The sequence below is a fragment of the Musca vetustissima genome, unplaced genomic scaffold, assembly GCF_032173495.1.
Source record: "Musca vetustissima isolate MV318-11 ecotype Yass unplaced genomic scaffold, APGP_CSIRO_Mvet_v1 utg2483, whole genome shotgun sequence".
Taxonomy (NCBI): Eukaryota; Metazoa; Arthropoda; class Insecta; order Diptera; family Muscidae; genus Musca; species Musca vetustissima.
In genome coordinates this window covers 367,481-388,220 of record NW_026886224.1, presented here as the reverse complement: position 1 = coordinate 388,220, position 20,740 = coordinate 367,481, and the positions used below count along the sequence as shown (strand labels likewise).

The 20,740-nt window shown below is 35.9% G+C and overlaps 3 protein-coding genes across 3 annotated transcripts; 1 reads left to right on the top strand and 2 right to left on the bottom strand.

The window, feature by feature from the left end:
* Positions 1-9,029: 9,029 nt before the first annotated feature.
* Positions 9,030-10,820, bottom strand: LOC133333734 (large ribosomal subunit protein eL33-like). Its single transcript, XM_061542024.1, has 4 exons — positions 10,727-10,820; positions 10,069-10,292; positions 9,758-9,985; positions 9,030-9,158 (listed from the first exon to the last, which is right to left on the bottom strand). The coding sequence occupies exons 2-4, from the start codon at positions 10,282-10,284 to the stop codon at positions 9,135-9,137; spliced, it is 468 nt and encodes a 155-aa protein (XP_061398008.1). The 5' UTR covers positions 10,285-10,292; positions 10,727-10,820; the 3' UTR covers positions 9,030-9,134.
* A 2,376-nt stretch (positions 10,821-13,196) lies between these two features.
* Positions 13,197-14,628, top strand: LOC133333743 (otefin). Its single transcript, XM_061542035.1, has one exon. The coding sequence runs from the start codon at positions 13,197-13,199 to the stop codon at positions 14,610-14,612; it is 1,416 nt and encodes a 471-aa protein (XP_061398019.1). The 3' UTR covers positions 14,613-14,628.
* Positions 14,629-17,222: 2,594 nt separating this feature from the next.
* On the bottom strand, positions 17,223-20,037 carry LOC133333725 (dnaJ homolog subfamily C member 3). The gene is made up of 4 exons (XM_061542014.1): positions 19,857-20,037; positions 19,511-19,624; positions 19,225-19,424; positions 17,223-18,346 (listed from the first exon to the last, which is right to left on the bottom strand). The coding sequence occupies exons 1-4, from the start codon at positions 19,948-19,950 to the stop codon at positions 17,255-17,257; spliced, it is 1,500 nt and encodes a 499-aa protein (XP_061397998.1). The 5' UTR covers positions 19,951-20,037; the 3' UTR covers positions 17,223-17,254.
* Between the last annotated feature and the right edge of the window lie 703 nt (positions 20,038-20,740).

Here is a 20,740-nt window from a genome sequence, read left to right as displayed (position 1 = left end):
AGGAAAAAAGACAGACGAACAACAACAACATTCAAACATCCATAAAGGTAATCTTAATTTTTCGGTTAAGCACACAACATGAAAGGGAAATAAATTTTGAAAATAAAAATGAGAGGAGAGTTGTTGGAATAGATAAGAACATCTTGTTTAGGGCGTAGGAAACATACATAAATACTTAACTAAAAATGGGAAGATAGTCAGCTTCCGGTAGATTTTTTCCTTTGTACCTCAAATGCCAAGTGGCTTTCTTGAATGTTGACCTGTAGCTAGAATAGAAACTGCAGCCTTTGAACAAACATGATTTTGAAATTACGTTTCAAAATCAAAGTAAGATATTCTCGGTATAGGAGGCCTTAATCAATTAATAATCTGACGTGGAACTGATGTTAATTATCAGTCGTTTATTCCTTAAAATATATTATAAAAAACTAAGCCGAATCTTTTTAAAAAATGTTCGCCTTAATCCTTGGAAATACATCTATAAAAACTCCACCCCTCTTTATAGGCCTTGAAAGGTGTGAATTTTTCAAAAACTTCGGTCATAATAATAATTTCGTTTCTAAAATCAAAGGTAGGTCTTCTCGGACCTTAAGCAAGTAATAATCTGACGTGGACCTGATGTTAATTATCGGTCGTTTACTCCTTAAAATATATTATAAAAAAACGAAGCCGAATGTTTGTAAAAAATGTTCGCCTTATGTAGAGTTTAAAAAAGTCCACGTCGTATATAATCCTTGGAAATACATTTATAAATACTCCACGCCTCTTTATAGTCCTTAAAAGGTGTGAATTTTTCAAAAACATCGGTCATAATTATAATTTCTACTATGGAGGTTCACTATACATTAAGAGCAAAATATAAAAAAATACAGTCAATTCGGTTGAGAAACGTACCCAACAACCCCTAAATATCAAATATTGGGGGGGAACCGCCATATACTTTCGTAATCTACGAAATCTTACTTACATAGCAGGCTTGTGACAGAATTTGGTTCCATAAGTCGATCTTAAAAAATATTTCCAGTCGAGTCGGTCTCTTGCGCAATTTTTACAATTTGAAAGACCATTTTCGCAATGTTATCTTCCACTTGACCTTTCCATCTTATTCGTGGCCTTCCCCTTCTGCCTGAACCATCAGCTAGTTCGCTTTTATATGCCTTCTGGGCTGGGGCATCTTCATCCATTCTCACAACATGACCTAGCCAACGTTGTCGCTGCAGCACAATACGTCTAACAATGTCGATGTCCGAGAATAGCTGGTACAACTCATGGTTCATTCGACGGCGAAGAATTTTTCTCTCAAACACTCCAAGAGCTGCCTCATCTGCTTGCGTAAGTATCCATGCTTCAGATCCGTATAACAGGACGGGTAGTGTAAGCGTCTTGTAGAGTGTCAGTTTGGTCTGGCGGGATGTGGCCTTGCTTTTGAGTTGTTTGCTCTGACCATAGTAGCACCGTTTGGCCATCACTATCCTACTCCAAATTTCAAAACTGATGTCATTCGTTTTGTTTATGGCGGTATTAAGGTATATAAAATCTTTAACTACCTCGAAGCTGTAGTTCTCAAGTTCCACAGTTGGTCCGAGTCTACTGGACGTCTTGCGCGTTGATACCATCAGCTTGGTCTTCTCGCTGTTTACTGCCAGACCCACTTTGGCAGACTCCTTTTCAATTTGTTCAAAGGTGGCTGTTACCTCTCAAAATGTTCGACCCATTATGTCGATGTCATCGGCGTAGGCGAGTAACATGTGTTGTTTGGTGTAGAGAGTGCCATTTCTGTTCACCTTTGAGTCTCGTCTGACCATTTCCAGTAGAATGTTAAATAGATCACACGACAAACTGTCACCTTGTCTGAATCCTCGTTCGGTATTGAAGGGCTCCGATAGGTCCTTTCCTACTTTAACTGCTGACCTTGTGCCACTTAAAGTTATCCTGCATAGCCGAATTAATTTTGCAGGAATGCCGAACGTAGACATGGCTTTAAAAACTTCTGAACTGATAGGTTTTATAGTCGACAAATAGGTGGTATGTGTCGATGTGTTTTTCGTGGGTCTTTTACAGGATTTGGCGCAGAGTGAAAATCTGGTCAATGGTGGATTTGCCAGGTCTGAAGCCGCATTGGTCATTGACCATTGGCTTTAGTCGTTCACACAGCACGCTGGATAGCACTTTATATGCGATGGGAAGGAGACTTATTCCTCTATAGTTGGCACATATCGTCTTGTCTCCTTTTTTGTGCACGGGACACGCCTAATGTAGTCCTTGAAAAAATATTTTTAAAAAATCCGGAACCGGATCGGTTTTTGGAACCGATCATGGCCTTGTGGCTAGGTTTCCAATCATGAAAAAAATAAATCAATTGAAATTGAAAAATAAATAAAAAATACGCTTAGATTTAAAAATAAATTAAGGCTTAAATAGATGCTAGGATTTTTTAAAAAAAAATTGGATTTTTTTTTAATTTTTGTCGAGGACCAAAGAACTAATATTTATAATAAGAGCTAATATTAGAAAATATTTAAATCTCATATTCAACGAATTCAGTAAAATATTGAATACTAGTAACTCCGCTATAAAAAAATATGTCCCCGTATAGAAGGGTACCGTTATATGGGGTCTACTCCGAAACGTGTATGAATATTAATAATATTCTGTACAGAGTTTGGCTATACATTAAATACCCATAATACGAAATTATAGCCAATTTGTTTGAAAACCATACCCAACATTCCCAAAACACCGAATATTGGGGGGTAACGTTATGTGGGCGCTACTAAGAAAGGTGGACTGATATAACCCATTTGCAATACCAAACATCCTATTTGTGCAAAATTTCCGAGCTCTATCGAAACTATTGCGATCTCCTACATATAATATATGATTTCAACAGACAGACGGACATGTCTAGATCGACATTTTATTCTGATCAAGAATATATACATATATTTTATAGGGTCTTCGATAGTTATTTAAATATGTTGCAAACGGATTGACAAATTCAAGTTTTGGTGCAGGGTTAAAAATATTTATAAGATTCTTCGGGGTTTTTTAATAGTTTCCCTAGAACGATGATCTTTTATAGACGAAAGGGGACTGAAATCTTCTAGTGTTGGTATGGATTCCTTTGCTCTAATCAAATCAAATACATGAGATTGTGAGAAATTCGACTTCCTTTGCCTTCCCTGAAATATATTGTCGATTCAAAAGACTTGTAACTATATTAAACTTACATATTTTTCACAATGATCATCTTCGTAATTGTTAAGAACATAGAGGAGATACTTTTGAATTTAAAATCATTAAAAAATATTTGTAAAATTTTTATCGATGCCACCCTTAAGAACAAATATTTTTAAGGTTTTCCTACAGTCGCCATATGGGTGTAGAAGAAGCACATTTTCGATCATTTTGGCTCAAAAATGGAAAAAATGTTAAATAAGTGTTCTAAAAAACGATTAATTTGATTTGAGTGGTTTTACATAATAGAAGAAATGTTTTTAATCTTAAATTATTTTAACCTCTTAAATGAATTATTTAGCCTTGCCGAGAATTGGATAAAAGGTTCCCAAAGTCGGCACCATGTTTTATAATTGCAATATTTTAATAAATAAAATTATTTTATATCAACATTTTTAATACACAACACTGATGGAAACGTCCGATAATAATAATTTATTAATGAAAATAGCAGAAAAACCAGTGAGCGGAGCAGTATAGTCGGACGGGGCGGGCGGACGGGAGCTTGGTCAATATTTCGCGATTTATGCACCCTCATGACCCACCAGAGGTCCACAAATATTACTAATATTCGGTACAGTCCTTCTAATTACTTGTCCAGATTCCCTTCAACGTGGGTTGTTTTGTGATGTTCGGCTTTCAATTGTGGCCTGTAGATCGACCCGGTCCACTTTATTCCATCATCACCGAAAATTATAGGCGTTGTCTTTGCCCATACCTCGATACTAGTGAAAGCGATGAGCGCTATATTTACATATTTCCGCCCTCTAGTCTGGTAATGGGTTACTAAATAATATCTGAGTACGTAAGCACCTGTAAACATTTAAGTGTAACTTCCACAACCGAGTACATACGACAATAAAATTTGTATCAGTTTAAAGGTCAACCATTCATCTAGGATATACTATCAACTTCTCGGGTCATGTCCTTCAGGGGTAAATCTATACGCTATAGGATACAAATTTTGTCATTTTTCACACCGATCTTTATCAAAACAGGCATGCTTATTCTTTGGCCCGATCCCCTCCTCCATGCAAAAATTTCCGGTGTTTGGGCCATAATTGCGGCCTATGGAGCGACCAGAAAAACCGACAAAAATAAAGTTTTTGGTCCATTTTATCCCCTAAATATTAACCGATCTCTTTCAAAAACAATAGGGGTCTTCATTGGCCACAACCCACCCTACATGCAAAATTTCTTGAAGATTGGTCCATAACTGTGGCCTGTATCGTGTTTACAAATTATAATGGACAGACGGACGGACGGACACACATGTCTAGATTGAAACATTTGGGGCTGCACAAAGCTATAATACCCTGACAACATAGTTGTGAAGGGTATAATTAATTAAATCATTTTTGTTTTAACTAAAATACGACATGCCGACTATTGGCCCAAAGGCACTAATTTACCTACTTATCAATTGAATCTTCTTTAATACAAATTATACAATACGTTTATTGCATCGAGGAGTAAACAAAATTTGGAAACATATGATACAATATAGTGAAAATAATGCTCTCGGGATGGTGAAACGTTTAAAATGCCAAAATCCTTAAAGTAACGACTATTGGTGCACTTACCCTATTGATTTGAACAAGTGAGGAGATCAAGGGCGAATGAGTACCACAAAATACTTTGGAATAGGGAACGAGGTAAATGGAATGCTTTCCACAAACATATTAAGACCAGATTTATGATGTTCGTTTAACATTTTGCGGAGGGAAAAATTCAAATCTTCCATAGTTCCTGGAGGCTTCCTAAAATCTTAAACTGTGAAGTCAACTTTGGAAACAGATTTCAGATTGAGCAAAACGATATAATATGATTTATGTACTTACCATTGATATCCATATGGCGGTGTTAATACAAGCAGATGGGTTAAATACAATTTCACATTAAGCAAGATGAAACATGTACATAATTCCTAAAATTTCCATAAGGAAAATAATGTTAAACAATTTTATTATTTACATTTTGAAGGTTTTGTAAAATTTGCCTCCAAAAATGAAAACTTCAATACAACGGAGTTGTAGAAAAATGTATTGAACTATAACCTCAATCGAAACGTATGACGTATAACAAGAGGTTGTGCCATTTCAAAATACTCCATTCAAAATTAAAGAAATAAAATTTCGTTGTTAGATGTATCTGCAGTTTTCAAATTATAATTCTGAAGAAAAATTAAAATAAATTGTTTCGATATTTTATTTCTAATTTTTAATTTTCTATTTCAAACTTTAAAGGCTGAGGCGACAATTTATATTACCAGCCATAATTTAAACACTAAAGGTATTGATCATATTTATTTTAATGAAAAATATTGTTAACAATTATATTCATTTGACATATAATGGAAAATTACTCAATTTATATATATATATTTTTTTTTGCAATTTTAATTAAATCGTGTCATTTAAAATTACATACCTCTCTTGTTATACGCCATACGTTTCAATTGTGATAAGCGTTAACTACATTTGTATACAACTCTGTTACATTAAAGCTTTCTCATTGGTGGCAAATTTTACAACCCTTCGAAATGTAAATAAAAGAAAATTATAACGTTATTTTTCTGTGAAATTTTGGAAATTGCATGTTTGGTCTTGTTTTATTTACGTGATAATAGTGGAATTTGGTTATTAAACCATAGTTATTGCAAATATTTAATATAAAAAAATTGATTGTCGGTTTGAAGAAAATTGTGGAAATTAATTAAAAAAATTATATCATTTTGGATTATTTGTCAATATGAAGAAAAAAACTTGTAATTTGTTTGCACCCCAAAAAGGCCATTGTTCAGATTCTTAACTTCAGAATATTGCCATTCGATGGGCATACACGTAAGTAAACTTTATTTTATGATTTTTAATCTGTAATCAGTTTCCGATTTTGAATATTACACATACAGGACTACTGATATATTGACCAATCCCACTGTGAATCTTTTAACGTTTTCTCTTGCGATAATTTATTACAATATTTAAGATGAAGCAAACACCACTATTTAAAATTGTACAGGTTATGTTAATTTTAAATTGGTAAGGAAAGCTGTCGAAAACTCCTGTAAAAATATGAAATTAATTTTTGGTTTTGCAAAATAGTCAGGCTGAATACCAGTTTGTTGTTTTTATAAAAAAAACAACTATTTATTAGTGGGGAATGTATGGCATTGTCCGCCGAGGGGTAAGGCAGGGAAGACAACTATAGTTACGGATCTCGCCACTGATCCTCATCAGTTCCCTTAGTTTTTGTTTGGATATTCTCCCCAGAAGCTATTTATAGCTTCTTTGCAAAAAACCTTTTATACCCAAATGTCTCTTGTGACAATTCGAAGTTCTTACGTTACCAGCGACACGACCCCAATGAGAAGTACTTTTCGTTGGCGGACAATGCCATACATTCCCCACTAATAAATAGTTGTTTTTTATAAATACAACAAACTGGATTCAGCCTGACTATTTTGCAAAAACAAAATACAAATGGTATCCCAAATAACCGGCTAATGAAATTAATTTTTATTTATTTTTTTAATCCGAAAATAATGTTTAAAAAAAACAAAGACGGGTAATGTAAAAAGCTGGACCTTTTCATTAGGAATAGTTAAAAATTTGTACCAATATTAAATATATTTCTGTGAGGAGGTATTCTAACATCTGAGAACTTGATATGCGAAATTACAGCTGCTTTGGTTGAATAACAAAGCTAGAACCTTCAAAATACTGCAAATGGGCTGGTATCCTTAAATGGGGGCTATTCAAAAAGATAAGCTCATATATTTTAGCATTCATAGTTAACCAAGATTGAAATAAGTTGAAATATATCACTGGTAACCCACAACCTGTAACCGGGTCCACATTACCCGTCAAATTATTTTGCCGTTTTGACTTTTATTAACAAATATATATATATAACGGGTAAAAATTGTCAGTTGGTGTCGCCGACAGATATATACCCCCAGCCTATGGTTTGCGGGGTCTTCGGAATTACATTTATATTTTATTATTAGCTTTATATAAGAAATATGTTTTTATCTAAGATGTTTCGGATTTAATGCTGATCAAATTTTATAAAAATATTGACCATTTGTAAGGGAGGTAACGGAAGGAGTCGACTACTGGGTCCCATCTTCGGACTTGATACAGGGTTGGTAAAGATAATAGGTTGTGCAAGGTTTGGTTCAAATCTGGCATTCCATTCGCCTGATATTGGATTTACAAATATAGAAAATGTTGACCATTTGTGGGGGTGGTACCAGAAGGAGTAGACCAATGGGTTCGATTTTCGGATTTAATCTAGACTTCGCAAATATAATGGGTTGCGCAATGCTTAGTTCATATCCGACATTCCATTCGCCTGATATTGGATTTACAAATATTGAAAATTTTGACCCTCTGTCGGGGAGGTACCAGAAGGAATTGACCAATGGGTCCAATCTTCCTACTTGATCTAGGCTTGGTAAAGATAATAGGTTGTACAAAGTTTCGTTAAAATCGAAAAGTCCATTTACATGTTATTATAAAATTATTTTTTAGCACAATTTTGACTATTTTGTGGGGAGGTGCCAGAAGGAGTGGACTAATGGGTCCCATCTTAAAACTTGATCTAGGCTTGGCAAAGGTAATAGGTTATGCAATGTTTGGTTTAAATAGGCCATTCAAAGGTAATAATAGGCTTGGCAAAGGTAATAGGTTATGCAATGTTTGGTTTAAATCGGCCATTCCATTCGCCTGATATTGGATTTATAAATATTGAAAATTTTGACCCTCTGTGGGGGAGGTACCAGAAGGAGTGGACCAATGGGTCCAATCTTCCTACTTGATATAGGCTTGGTAAAGACAATAGGTTGTACAAAGTTTCGTTAAAATCGGATAGTCCGTTTGCATGTTACTATAAAATTAGTTTTTAGCACAATTTTGACCATTTTGTGGGGAGGTACCAGAAGGAGTGGACCGAACTTAAACTAAGTTTGGAAGAAATATAAGGATGTGCAAAGTTTGGATGAAATCGATTATTCCCTTCGAGATTTATCGTGGGCAGCAGCCAGCCAGACATGTCTAAATCGACTCCAAATTTTCTGAAACTGATTTGATCCAAAGAAACATGGGGGTCTAAAACCAATATTTCAATGAGGCACATTTTCACCGTATCAAATGTATGCCACCACATTAGCCATAAGGCTGTGGGTATAAAAATTATGTTTCGGGGTAGCCCCGAGTATGCGGCAATCACCAATATTCCGCCTTTTTGGCAATGTCGTATTTTTTAATCTAATGGGGTGCAAAATTTCCCCACTAAAAATATTAATATCGGCCCGGTTTCGATATAGCTCCCATATAACGGTGGAGGGTATAAAAAAAAGTTCCGTCCTGCCGAACTTTACGATGTACTGACAGTTTTTTAACATTGGAAAATCAAACTCGTTGCGTGAAACATAGGAAAATTCGTCAATGTGAAATCAAAAAGCGACAATTTGTTTTGCATAAAACCTAAAAAATACAAAAACATTTCGATGACCATTTCTTCCACAAAAAAAAATCGGGTTATTTTAAATAGAAACATTTCGCTAATTCAAGCCTGTTGTCATTAGTAGAACAGTCACCTAATTTAAGAACTTCACCAACCGAGATGATTTCGTCAAATCTCCTACAAAATATTTCGGTAGTAAGATTTAAATATCCTTTAAAAACAAAATATTTGCTTTAATTTCTTCTTGTACATCATAAAACTTTAATATAACAAAGTTTCTTTTGTTTAATTTTTTTAATAATATAAACACTATACAACATTGGTGTGGTTCAGGTTTTAAGTTTGTTGTTTATTCTTTTTTAATATAAAATTTTATAGGTCTTGTTTTGGATTTAAAACTTAAGCGTCAAAAATTAAGTGTAAACAACTTAAATCCTTGAGGGGTACAACATCTGAAATGAGAGGAAGAAAAAAATAATAAAAAATTAGTACAATTTTTTTAAATAAAATTTACATTTTCAAAAATGATTAAATCATTTGTTTTTTTTAAGGAATTGGTCAATATGTCAAAATCATAAATTCAAATTAATCAAGGATATTACAAAAAAAGATGTCTAGTTCGTGTGCCGATACAGAAAACATCTTTAAAAAATAAGCTGACATTTTTTTAGAGAAAAAGTCTGAAAGTATTTTTTAAAAAGGTTTGATTTGTTTTTGTTTGAAGTTATTCAAATACGTCTGTTGTTAACCTCATAAGGTGGTTAAAATTCTTATCAGCTGTTTCCAAACTTGATATACTACTAATGCAACAACAATACACAACAGATCTTCGGGCACACGTTCATCAATGTTTTGATACAATTGCCTGAGAAGCCAACATGATTCTATATTGTTATCCCCCCACTTCTATTCATACTAGAGCAGGTTTACGATATTTCATTGGGCCAGGATATCATCCCAATAAACAGTGATGTAACCCAGTGTTCCATTATTTTACACATTCCTTGACATACCCAATATTGAAAAAAAAAGAAAATTCTTTAATACTTACAATGCGAATGCGGTGACCCATAGCATGACCAGGCAAGTTTCTGTTGAAACGAGCACGAACGCAACCACCATTACCGTGCAAGCGGGTTACTTTGCCCCAAACGGCACGTACACGGGTCTTACGTTCTGGGTGTTGAGGAACGCACTTCTTGGTCTCAGCTTTGTAAACATAAACACAACGCTTGCCAATGTAGAATTGACCATGTTCCTTTCTGCGGGCACCTTCGATCTAAAAAATAACAAGGAGAACATAAACCAAACTCAAATTTAGAATAGTTCTAAGAAACAAAAATCGGAATTTTCAATCCTTACCTTCAAGATAGCTTGGTTTTCGTGTTGATTTCTCAAACCACGTTTGTAGCCAGTGAAGACAGCCTTGGCAAAGAGACGGCCATGACGCTTGTATTTGGGTGCAGCCTTCTTGACAGCGGCAGCCTTTTCGGGCTTGGCAGCCTTGGGGGCTTTGGCAGCCTTAGTGGCCTTGGTAGCCTTGGCGGGGGCAGCAGCGGCAGCTTGTGTATCAGCCATAGTTTAACCTGCAAGAGAAGTAAACAATCCAGAGTCAGTATATTTCATCTCTTCTCGTCAAGAAAAGGACATCGATTTTTTGTTGTAGTTGTTTTTCCCCGATTTCACTGTTTTGTAAACATTGCCTTAAACTTGATTAAAATTCATTAAATGTCATTATTTATACACACACTCGTCATTATTATCATCTTCCTTCATTTTAGTATTCCCTTTCAACACACATCCAATCATCTTCATCAATATTATTGTTGAAGTGCTGCTTGGCATTATTTTTCATCTTGAAACATCTTGCTTGAATTTGTAATTAGGCACATAATATTTATTTATTTGCATTCTGGCATTGCTCTTTTGTCATATCAATCATGAATTTTATTTAGTTTAAGGCATTTTTTACATATTTTTTTAATTTTTTTGGAGAAAAACACAAAAATCGCGTACGTACCGGAAACTTGACAAATGGCGAAAGAGAGAAGGCATGATAGAGCTGTCATTTCATAGATTTGACATTTGCACAACGACCTCTGGTGGTGGATTTCAATCAAAACATATGCTTAGGGTTGTATTTGGTGATTACTGCTGGTATGCCAGAGAGTTGTCAATAGGGAGGTTCACAGTCGATGATTGAGAAGAGAGAAAATAAATGAAAATTGTTTTTTTTTTTTTTAAATTGGGTTTTTATGGGGACATAAAGTCAAGATTTTAAAAAAAGAATAGACAAATATTAAAAACAAATATTAAATAAAAAATAAAATAAAAAAGTTTAGTATTTGTATAGGTACTCTAGGCCAAGTATTTGCTAAGTTTGGATCAAATTAGACGTTACCGGAAGTAGTGAACTAACGGACCCATATTTAGGTCTGATATATGTAAAGTTTGGATGAGCAAAGTTTGCATGATATTGGAAATTCCGCCTCATATGAGATTTTCATGTTTTCAAAATGTTGACCCTCTGTGGGGGAAATACTAGAAGGAGTGGGCCGATAAATCCCATATTCCAACACTATACTTACATGATTAAAATATTAGGATATGCTATGTTTAGGTCTATTCGCCTAAAATTAATTTTCAACAAAATATTGACTGTTTTGTGTGAGAGAGGTACCAGAAAAAATGGACCGATGGGTCCCATCTTCGAACTTGATTTAAGTTTGAAAGAAATATTACGATACTACCCTGTTATATGGATTTGAAGCATGAGTACTTGCGCAGCTCTTGCGGTGTTTGAAAGAAAAATTCTCCGACATCGACATAGTACGTCGTATTGAGCTTCAGCGACTACGGTGGCTAGGCCCCAGCTCAAAAGGCATATAAAAGCGAGCCTACTGATGGTTCCCGTAGGAGGTGAAGGCCACGAATTAGATGTAAAGACCAAGTAAAAAACAACATCTTGGAACGTGGTCTTTCAAATTGGAGGAGATGCGCACAAGACCTAAAAGTCCCATCACCCAACAATATATTGGCATGGTTAAAAATATAAGCTTGTGCTAAGTTTAATATGAATCGGATGCTCTGTTCGCACGATATTATAAAATGCATTTTCAGCTCAAATGGTCAAACACTTTGTGGGGGAGATGCCAAAAGGAATGGACCGATATCCTTCATCTTCGAACTTAATCTATGTTTGGTATACTTGTTACGATGTGCAAATTTGGAATGATCCCTTCGAGAATTGTCGAACGGATGGACATTTGTAAACCGACTCCTCTTTAGACTACCTGAATGAATTTTCTGTAGAGGGGCTGAATGAATTTTCTATAGACGAGCTGAAGCAGGCAACGTCTGTTGGCGAAAGCCGTACAGCCGAGCTGCATACTGATAATTTTTAAAGTAACTCTATAATCTCAATGAAAGGCGGCTAGCTAAATGAAGTTTATATAGGACAGGAAAAATCTGGTATATAGAAGTAGAAGCAGGGTATGTGTAGAATTTCAAGGCTCTATCTTAGATATTGCAATTTCATTATCTCAATGAAAGGCTAACTAAATGAAGTTTTTATAGGACAGGAAAAATCTGGTGTATAGAAGTAGAAGCAGGGTATGTGAACAATTTCAAGGCTCTATGTTACGCATTGCGATTTCAATCGTAATTTCTGCAGAATGACATTGCTAATACGAAATCGAATTTTACTCTGATAAAGAATATAAATACGTTGTGGAGTCTCCGAAAAATATTTCGTCCCCATTCTGATATCCACATATTTTCTCTGTTTCCGTACTCAAAAAGTGGCAAAATTTCAAATTTGGAGTGTTAAGTCATATAAGACATACTGTACTGGAGCTAATCCAGCCCTCTTCATTCCTTAAAAAAAAGAACTAGTTCAATCAGTTAAAGTGTGCTTAAATGTCAATTCCATAGCATATACGTCACTTTAATCATGTTCACAAATCAAGTGTGATCGAGGGGATTTCGTAAATCTAAACGTACTTTAAGGATTCAACTAGTTCCTTTTTAAAGAAATAAACAATTAAACTCGTCCCATTATATCTACGAATTTTTTAAACTCTATTGTAATTATAAAAGAGACGCAACAAGTCCTCAATCCACATTCAACGGAATTTAAACTCCAAAACACATTTTTTTTGGTAACCTGTTGAAACTTGATTTTTGTTTGGTAATCATTATTGCCAACGGCGTCACCATTCAACTTTGCATAGCTTTGTGTAATTAGTCACTGCAAATACAACCCTGTGTTTGGCTTTCTTTTGCCAAATTTTTTGAAATTCATTCATTCTGGCTAAATTTTGCAACAGAACAAGTTTGAAACCTGTCTTTTGTGTTTTAAATCGGAATTAAACGTTTTAAGTGGATTGTCTTCGATTCGTTGTTGTTTTTTTTGTTGTCTAAACACTTCGTTGTTCGTTCCCCCTCCCAATATTCGAAAGAACAAAAAAACTGGGAAAAAATAAATCATCATGGCCGCTCTGGAATCCTTGAGTAACAAAGAATTGCGTCAAAAAATGATCGAATTCGGTATGCCCAATGTACCGGTGACCGATTCGAGTCGTAAAATTCTTATACGCCGCTTGGAGGCTGTAATGTCGGGTAAACCCGCTACCACCACAACTCCCAATAAGACAAATCGTCGCGAAACAATGCATGTCTCAAAGCCATCAGAAATGGCGTCATCTGCTAAAATTACAGCCGCTGCTGCATTGAATAATAACAACAACACAACCACCAGTGGAAAACCAACGGCTGCCAACAGACCATCTAGACGTACCATAGCAGCCACGGAAAGGCATGTAACCACAACCACCACGGTTAGTGAACCAGAATATTCAGATGTTTCACCTGATCGCGGTGAGGTGGTTTTGACACAAATGTTGCCGCCAAAAGCAAAGACACCCGAGAAGCCTACTTTGTATCCAAAATTACCGGCCAAAGAGCCATCTCCCAAACCGCAGGTGTTGAGTAAAACTGGTGTGGTATCTACATCGTATATACAGGAGTCAAGTGTTAATAAAACTTATGCCGAACCCATTGATGATATCGATTCGACCGAGGAAGAAATTGAGCAAGAAATAATGAAGAAACCCGTATCAAGTGTACCATCTTACAGTGCCACCAGCTATGTGCCTCTATCGGAATCTAAGGTGACAACATCGGCATCAATGCCACCCTTGGCTTCAACATTAAGTTCCAGTACACGTTACAGTTCTTTAAATAGTTCATATAACTACAGCGGCAACACCAAGCCAAGTTCCACAACCGTGTTGAACAATTCCACCAGTACCAGTGTACGTAAAACCTATCAACCCCCAACAGCAGCTGCAGTACCACAGCCAGCATCAAGAACTACAATTTCCGCTGCATCAACTTATCAACCAAGAGTAGGAGGGGGAGTTACACAAAAATATGTTAGCACCCCCGATCCATACGATGTCGAATATGAGGATGAGGGAGAGGAATTGGACGATGACGACGACGAAGATGATGTAGTCTTGGTGGAAGATAGTCCCGTAAAAGAAGATCTACAGACACCATTTCTTAGCCAATTTGCACGTAATTTGGAGACACTCAAGGCAACACCCATACGCCATTCAATTGGACCCACAAAAATTACACCTCCCAAGACGTCAGCATTTCGTCAACGTGAAACTGCTGCTGCCTATAATCGTCGTACCATAGGTGGTGGTGGTGGTAGTGGTGGCAGCGCCACCATCTCAGCACGTCGTTCTTATGTCAATGCACCCGAGCAGGAAGAATCACCATTCCGCCAATTTATGATGGCCATGGAAGAGAAATATCATCTCAAGCAGACATTTATTATAATTTCCGTCTTTATTGTAGCCATATTTATTTATGTTTTCTTTATACAAAGTGTTTAGATTTATTTATGTATATTTATTTCTATGTTCTATGTTAATTTTCTATTTTGAGATTTAAAGTTTTTTGTTTTTGTAATTGGACCCAGTGTATTTTTTTCTTTCTTTGTATGCGACCTATTTCCGGTATGTCTTTGATTATTTCACAAGGCTCCTTTTTTTGTTTGAAACACAACTTAAATGGTCGATAAAATAAGTGTCGTTTTTGTAATGAAAGATTGTATTTTTTGATATTCGAATTAAAATGTTTGTTTTATAAATAAAGAGCGAAAAATTATTTGTTTACATTATTTTAAATATGAGATGTCTTATAAATTTTATGGACCAAGAGACGGACTAAACGCCGTCTAAAGGTCTTCTATGGAGAGGCGACCTTTTAAAGGGTTTCTATGGACAGAAGATATTGTAAAACCCTAAGTCTTAAGTCTTCTGCAGAAGAGAAAATATACCTTCTATAAATCGTAGAGCTTCTAATAACAGAGTAGCATTTTTTTTTTGACAGAAGCAATTATGTGTGTCTTTATCGGACAAAATGCCCTCTAAAGGTATATTATGGACAGAAGAGCTTCGAAAGGTATTCTGATGACAGTAGACCATCTGAACGTCTTTTATGGTCAGAAAGAGAGATTTAAAAATATTTAAGGGTCCTCTATGGACAGAGGACTAAAGGTCTGAAGAAGGAAGGCGTTACAAATCTTAAAGTACCACCTGGGAAAGACTACTTTAAAGTTTTTCTATGGACACAAGGCGTTCTAAAGGTCTTCTAAGGACAGAGGCCATTCTAAAGGTCTTCTAAAGAGCTCGTAATGACAGAGTAGGTTTTAAGAGCCTTTTATAAGCAGAGGAACTTCTATAGGCCTTCAGTGGAATACCTTCTAAAGGTCTTTAATGGACAGCAGATTTTCTAAAGTCTTCTATTGACAGTAGTATTCTCGATTTCGATTTCTTTGTTTCTTCGATCTCCTCTAATGTAACATCTGTGTATTAAATTTGTCGTCAGAGTACATACATACTCCTGGCAGATATATTTCAACATAGAAGTATGTTCCGGCTACACTCCCTATTTTATGCACTTGGACATCGGAAATGCGGCTACAATTGAATTGGCCGGTTATGGGGTCCTTATAATTCCGACCGCTAATTATTACTATCAGGTTCTGCGGGTCACATGGTCTCTATAAGTTGTCCGCACGAGAACAAGGTTCTCAATTCTCACTTTTTCGCCATGCAGTTGGGGATCTGATAAGGGAAAGCAATCTGCCTATTCGGTTCCGGTGTGGTCCGCTAATGTATTCTTATAATTCCGACCGCTAATTATTACTATCAGGTTGTGCGGTTCACATGGTCTCTATATGTTGTTTGCGCGAGAACAAGCTTCTCAATTCTCACTTTTTCGCCATGCAGTTGGGGATCTGATAAGGGAAAGCAAACTGCCTATTCGGTTCCGGTGTGGTCCGCTAACGTATTGGGCGCGAACTGATGGCTTGGGGCATAACATCTATCCGGCATATCCACTGTTCACTCACCTGATCGTTTCTGAAAGTCTCCCTTCTGATCGTCTCTGAAAGTCTATCTTCTCCCTTTAGCTCGTCTATATGAAAGACTCCCTTCAGCTCGTCTATATGAAAGACTCCTTTTAGCTCGTCTATATGAAAGACTCCCTTCAGCTCGTCTATATGAAAGACTCCCTTCAGCTCGTCTATATGAACGACTCCCTTCAGCTCGTCTATATAAAAGACTCCCTTCAGCTCGTCTATATGAAAGACTCCCTTCAGCTCGTCTATATGAAAGACTCCCTTCAGCTCGTCTATATGAAAGACTCCCGTCTATAAGATCTCATCGTTAAATATTTATTTTCCATTCTAATTATTTTTGAATGCCATAAAATGAAAGTCTTTAATTTGGCTAATTGTTAACTTTGTTTTTTTAATGCTTTTTATTAAAAAGAAATCGTTTTTTTATCGAATATCATAATTAATTTTTTTTTTGTTGATCGTGGAGTTTTTTCTTCTTTACTTTATCATAAAATAAATTAATTGTTGTTGTACAAATTATTTATTATTTTTTGGAAAATCGTTTTTTATTTTTTTTCGTTTTTATATTATTATTATTAATTTAATTATATTGTATAGCCTAATTTATTAACTATTTACACTAACAAAAGGGGAGCGTATAAAGAAAATAGAAAGAGAGAAGAAAATCGTGTTAACAAAGCTTACAAATGAAAAACAAAAAATAAACTGATATGATGGCAAATTTGTTCTACTAACATCATCACACTGCGTCTTGAAGAAAAAAATATCACCGGCTCTGGCTCACATTAGAATTGTGAAATTATTAGCATTTTTTTAATGATAATTTTTGCTGCAAATATTTTAGTTACAAAAACAAATGTCTAGTGAAAAAATAAATGCTTTCGAAAAATGACCATTTGTTTGTTAGCAAAGGAACTCAAATTGAAGATACCAAATAAAAAAAAGAAGATCGTTTTCAGGGTTAGAAAGGGGGATTAGAAAGGATCAGCAATTTCTTAACTATGACTAAAAACTTATATAACAAAAAAATAAACTTGACTAATGGATTAAGCTTAGGATGCCATTTTTATATGTGTTTGTGTGTGTGGTTTCATCATAAAAATGGTCTCGTTAATTAAAATGGAACTTAAACTGGAACGGTGACCCGTGATGGAAGTGAGCAAATGGTGAACCGCCATGGAAACCACCATGACCACCCTGTTGACCCTCAGGATCCAATGGATCTATACCCTGATCAAATTGTCTTCGCTTTTCCGGGTCTGTGAGTACCTCCTTGGCGGCAGCCACATCAATGAATTTCTTTTCAGCCTTTTTCTTTTCATCACCCTGGAAATTATCCGGATGCCATTTTTGTGCTGCCTTACGATAGGCTTTGACAATTTCCTGTTTTGTTGCATCGCGCTTAACACCTAATATCTTATAATAGTCTCTACGTTCGGCTTGTTTTTGCAGTCTTTTGGCTTTTTCAATACCCTCTTTGGCTCTTTGCAGATGTTCGTCCAAACTCAAAGCTTCCTGATAGTCATGTATGGCATCGTCATACATTTCCGAACCCATATAGGCTTCGGCACGATCACAGAGTATTTGGGCATCTTTCATGATGTCCAAGGCATCCTTACAATAGCCCAGCGCCTTGCCATGATCTTCGTTGCGCACCGAACATGTGCACAGAATACGCTTTGCTTCATAGATTATCATTTGCTCCTCCATTTCGTGTTTCAACACGGATTCGGCCGATTGTATACAATCTTGATATTGCTTTTCGTCACGATATTGTTCAGCATTTGAAATACCCTTTTCCACCTTTCTCAGCTTCTTATAGAATGGGAAACAGTCTTTATGTTCAGGATCGAATTTTAAACATTCACGTATCTCCTTCAGAGCGCTGGTGGCATGACCGATTTTATACAACAGCAGGGCGAGATGATAATAACCTTCGGTACTATCTTGTGATAATTTATTTACTGAACGCAGGTCAGATATGGCGGCGAGGAGATCATTTAATTCGATATAGGCATCGGCACGTGTTTGACGGAATGCCACACACCATGGTGAAATTTCTAAAAGTTGTGTCAGCATGGGAATGGCATTTCTATAATCGCCGCGTGCCATTAAATCCTGTACTATAAGCCATTGTTCTTCGGCGGGTGCAATGCGAGAATATGATTCGTGGGCGTGCTCGTTGTGTGGTTCTTCATAGAGCTGTAAAGACCAAAAAGGGGAAATTGATTAGATATAATAATGAATAATACAAAACTAGGATCGATTTTATAGAAAGAAACTTAAAGAGTCATTTATACAGCCTAGACTTTGCAGGTTTTTTTTTTTAATCAGAAAACCATCCAAAGGTTCTTCCCTATATAGAAAAGATCTAGATCGTTTTGAAGGCCTTTGGTTCTACTATGGAGAGATGTCCACCGATAAAACACTCCAATAATTGAGGATGTTATACCACCCTGATCTTTGTGTCAGAACCAAACCTCTATTGTTGTATTGCACCCTCATCTACACCAGATTGTCAATCCTGTTTGAAAATAGTCTCTAGATAAAAATGTTCCCTTTTGTACATCTGGACCTCTCTCTCTCTCTAGATCTGGAAGATTCTTCCTAACATTTCTGAACGGTGGCTGCAAATCGATTGTGATTCGGAATGCTGAATCTGTAGCACCCAAACATATATTGCATTGGCTACAACTTGTTATGTTGACACCCGTTATGTTATGAGGACACCCGATCTATGTTCCTGGTATTGAGAACTATAAGGAAGGCTAACGAGGACCTTGGTTACGTACTTTACTCCAAACGCTTGTATGATTTTGCGCTTCTAATGAGAATAATGTAAATTGTGGTGATTCCTCTTCGTCTTGAAGGTTCCTAATCGCATATCTGACTGTCGACAAAGCTACCATATTTCCGAAAGTTTCGTGTAGGCATTGCGTGTATTTGTTTTCCCAAAACATTTCAAAATCTCCTCACCCCTTATCATAAATCACATAGATAAGATATCGGTCAAAAATCGTTCATTTTCTTTATCTCAATTTTTTCAAAAACCAATCCCTGTTCACATTAACTCCACTTACCACTTGTTCAAAATCCGCTGCAGCTTGTTGATATTCACCACTTTTCATATAGACTGTGCCACGTTGATAACGGGCCGCTGTGAAATCTGGTTTCAAATCCAAGACCCGGCTAAAATCTTGTATGGCAAAACGGGTTTTACCCATGGCTAAATAGACTGTGCCGCGTTTGAACAAAGTCAAATAGTTGTTGGGATCGCCCTCTAAAAAATAAACAAAACAAAAAACACACACAAACAAACATGTTACATAGGATCAAACAATCGATGATTACCAGCAATTCACTTACCAACAGCTGCATGATAATGTGTCAGGGCATCACTTAATTGATTGTGGGCCAAAAACTGTTTACCCAATTCCAAATGATTTTCAATATCGGCGGAATTTGGAACTGCCTCAGCCCCTATTGAAAATAAACAAAAACAAAATATTAGTCAATCAATAATCATTTTGTTAACAATGTTAATTAAAAATTCATTCATACGATACTCTGTTAATGGCAAATAAGTAGGCGTTTAACCAAATATGCAGTGGGACGTGCGTGCAAGGTCAAGGCCATTGTAGTTTTGATAGTTTTTTTTTTAATATTTAAAGAAATGTTTTGTAGGCGACCAACACCCGGTATTGCTACTGACCTTCCAAAAATAATTCCAATATTAACAAAAGCAAACAAGCTGTCAACTTTTTTTCACCGCCCAGGCTCAATATTTCGGGTAATGATACCACCATCTTGTCAACAAATAGCTAATCCCAGCACAGATTCACCAAACATTAAAATTCTGATGTTTACTTTTATCAAAATTCTAGAAAATCTTCAAAATTTACAAAGGGTTTGGTTGGTAGCGTGGCACAGCAGCAAGCAAGACACGACAACGTTAGACACAAAATGACCAAAGCACTTTCTATATATGCTGTGTGCTTTTTATCAGTGTAATTCTTGCCACTTCCTCTTCTTCTTTACGTTCTTCTTATACAGGTAGACAGATAGATATAATTTCTCAGCTAACTTATTTTCCAATAAGAATATTATTGTTTTATTGTATTAATGTTATTATTCCACAGCTGCTAAAAGTAATTTCCACTTGCAAATAGTTTTGTTCTTGTTTTCTGTTTGATCTATTTATTGAAAATGGCCAGCCAAATTCGTTCGTTTGTGTCCCCTAGGTAGATTTTTTAAGTTTTATCGTCGTTTCTATTTTCTCTTCTTGTTTCAAAACACAAAAACACACGTCAGTTCAGAGTGTAAACAGAGTTGCATTAGTATGTGGTCATTTGTGATTGGCTGCTGTTTGCAGAGAGTACCGTGTATGCCTATGGGGAATTGTTGACGCCGTTGGTATTTGTGTTGATAAGCGCCGCCACACTATTAACGCGTATAAATGCGAGGAGAACTTTATATATTGTCAAAATAAAGAGATTTTTATTTATTTTTAATAAAAATAAATGAATTATTAAATTAAAATTAATTTATTAATAATGAATAAGAATAAGTACATTTTTAAGTGTAATATTTCATCAG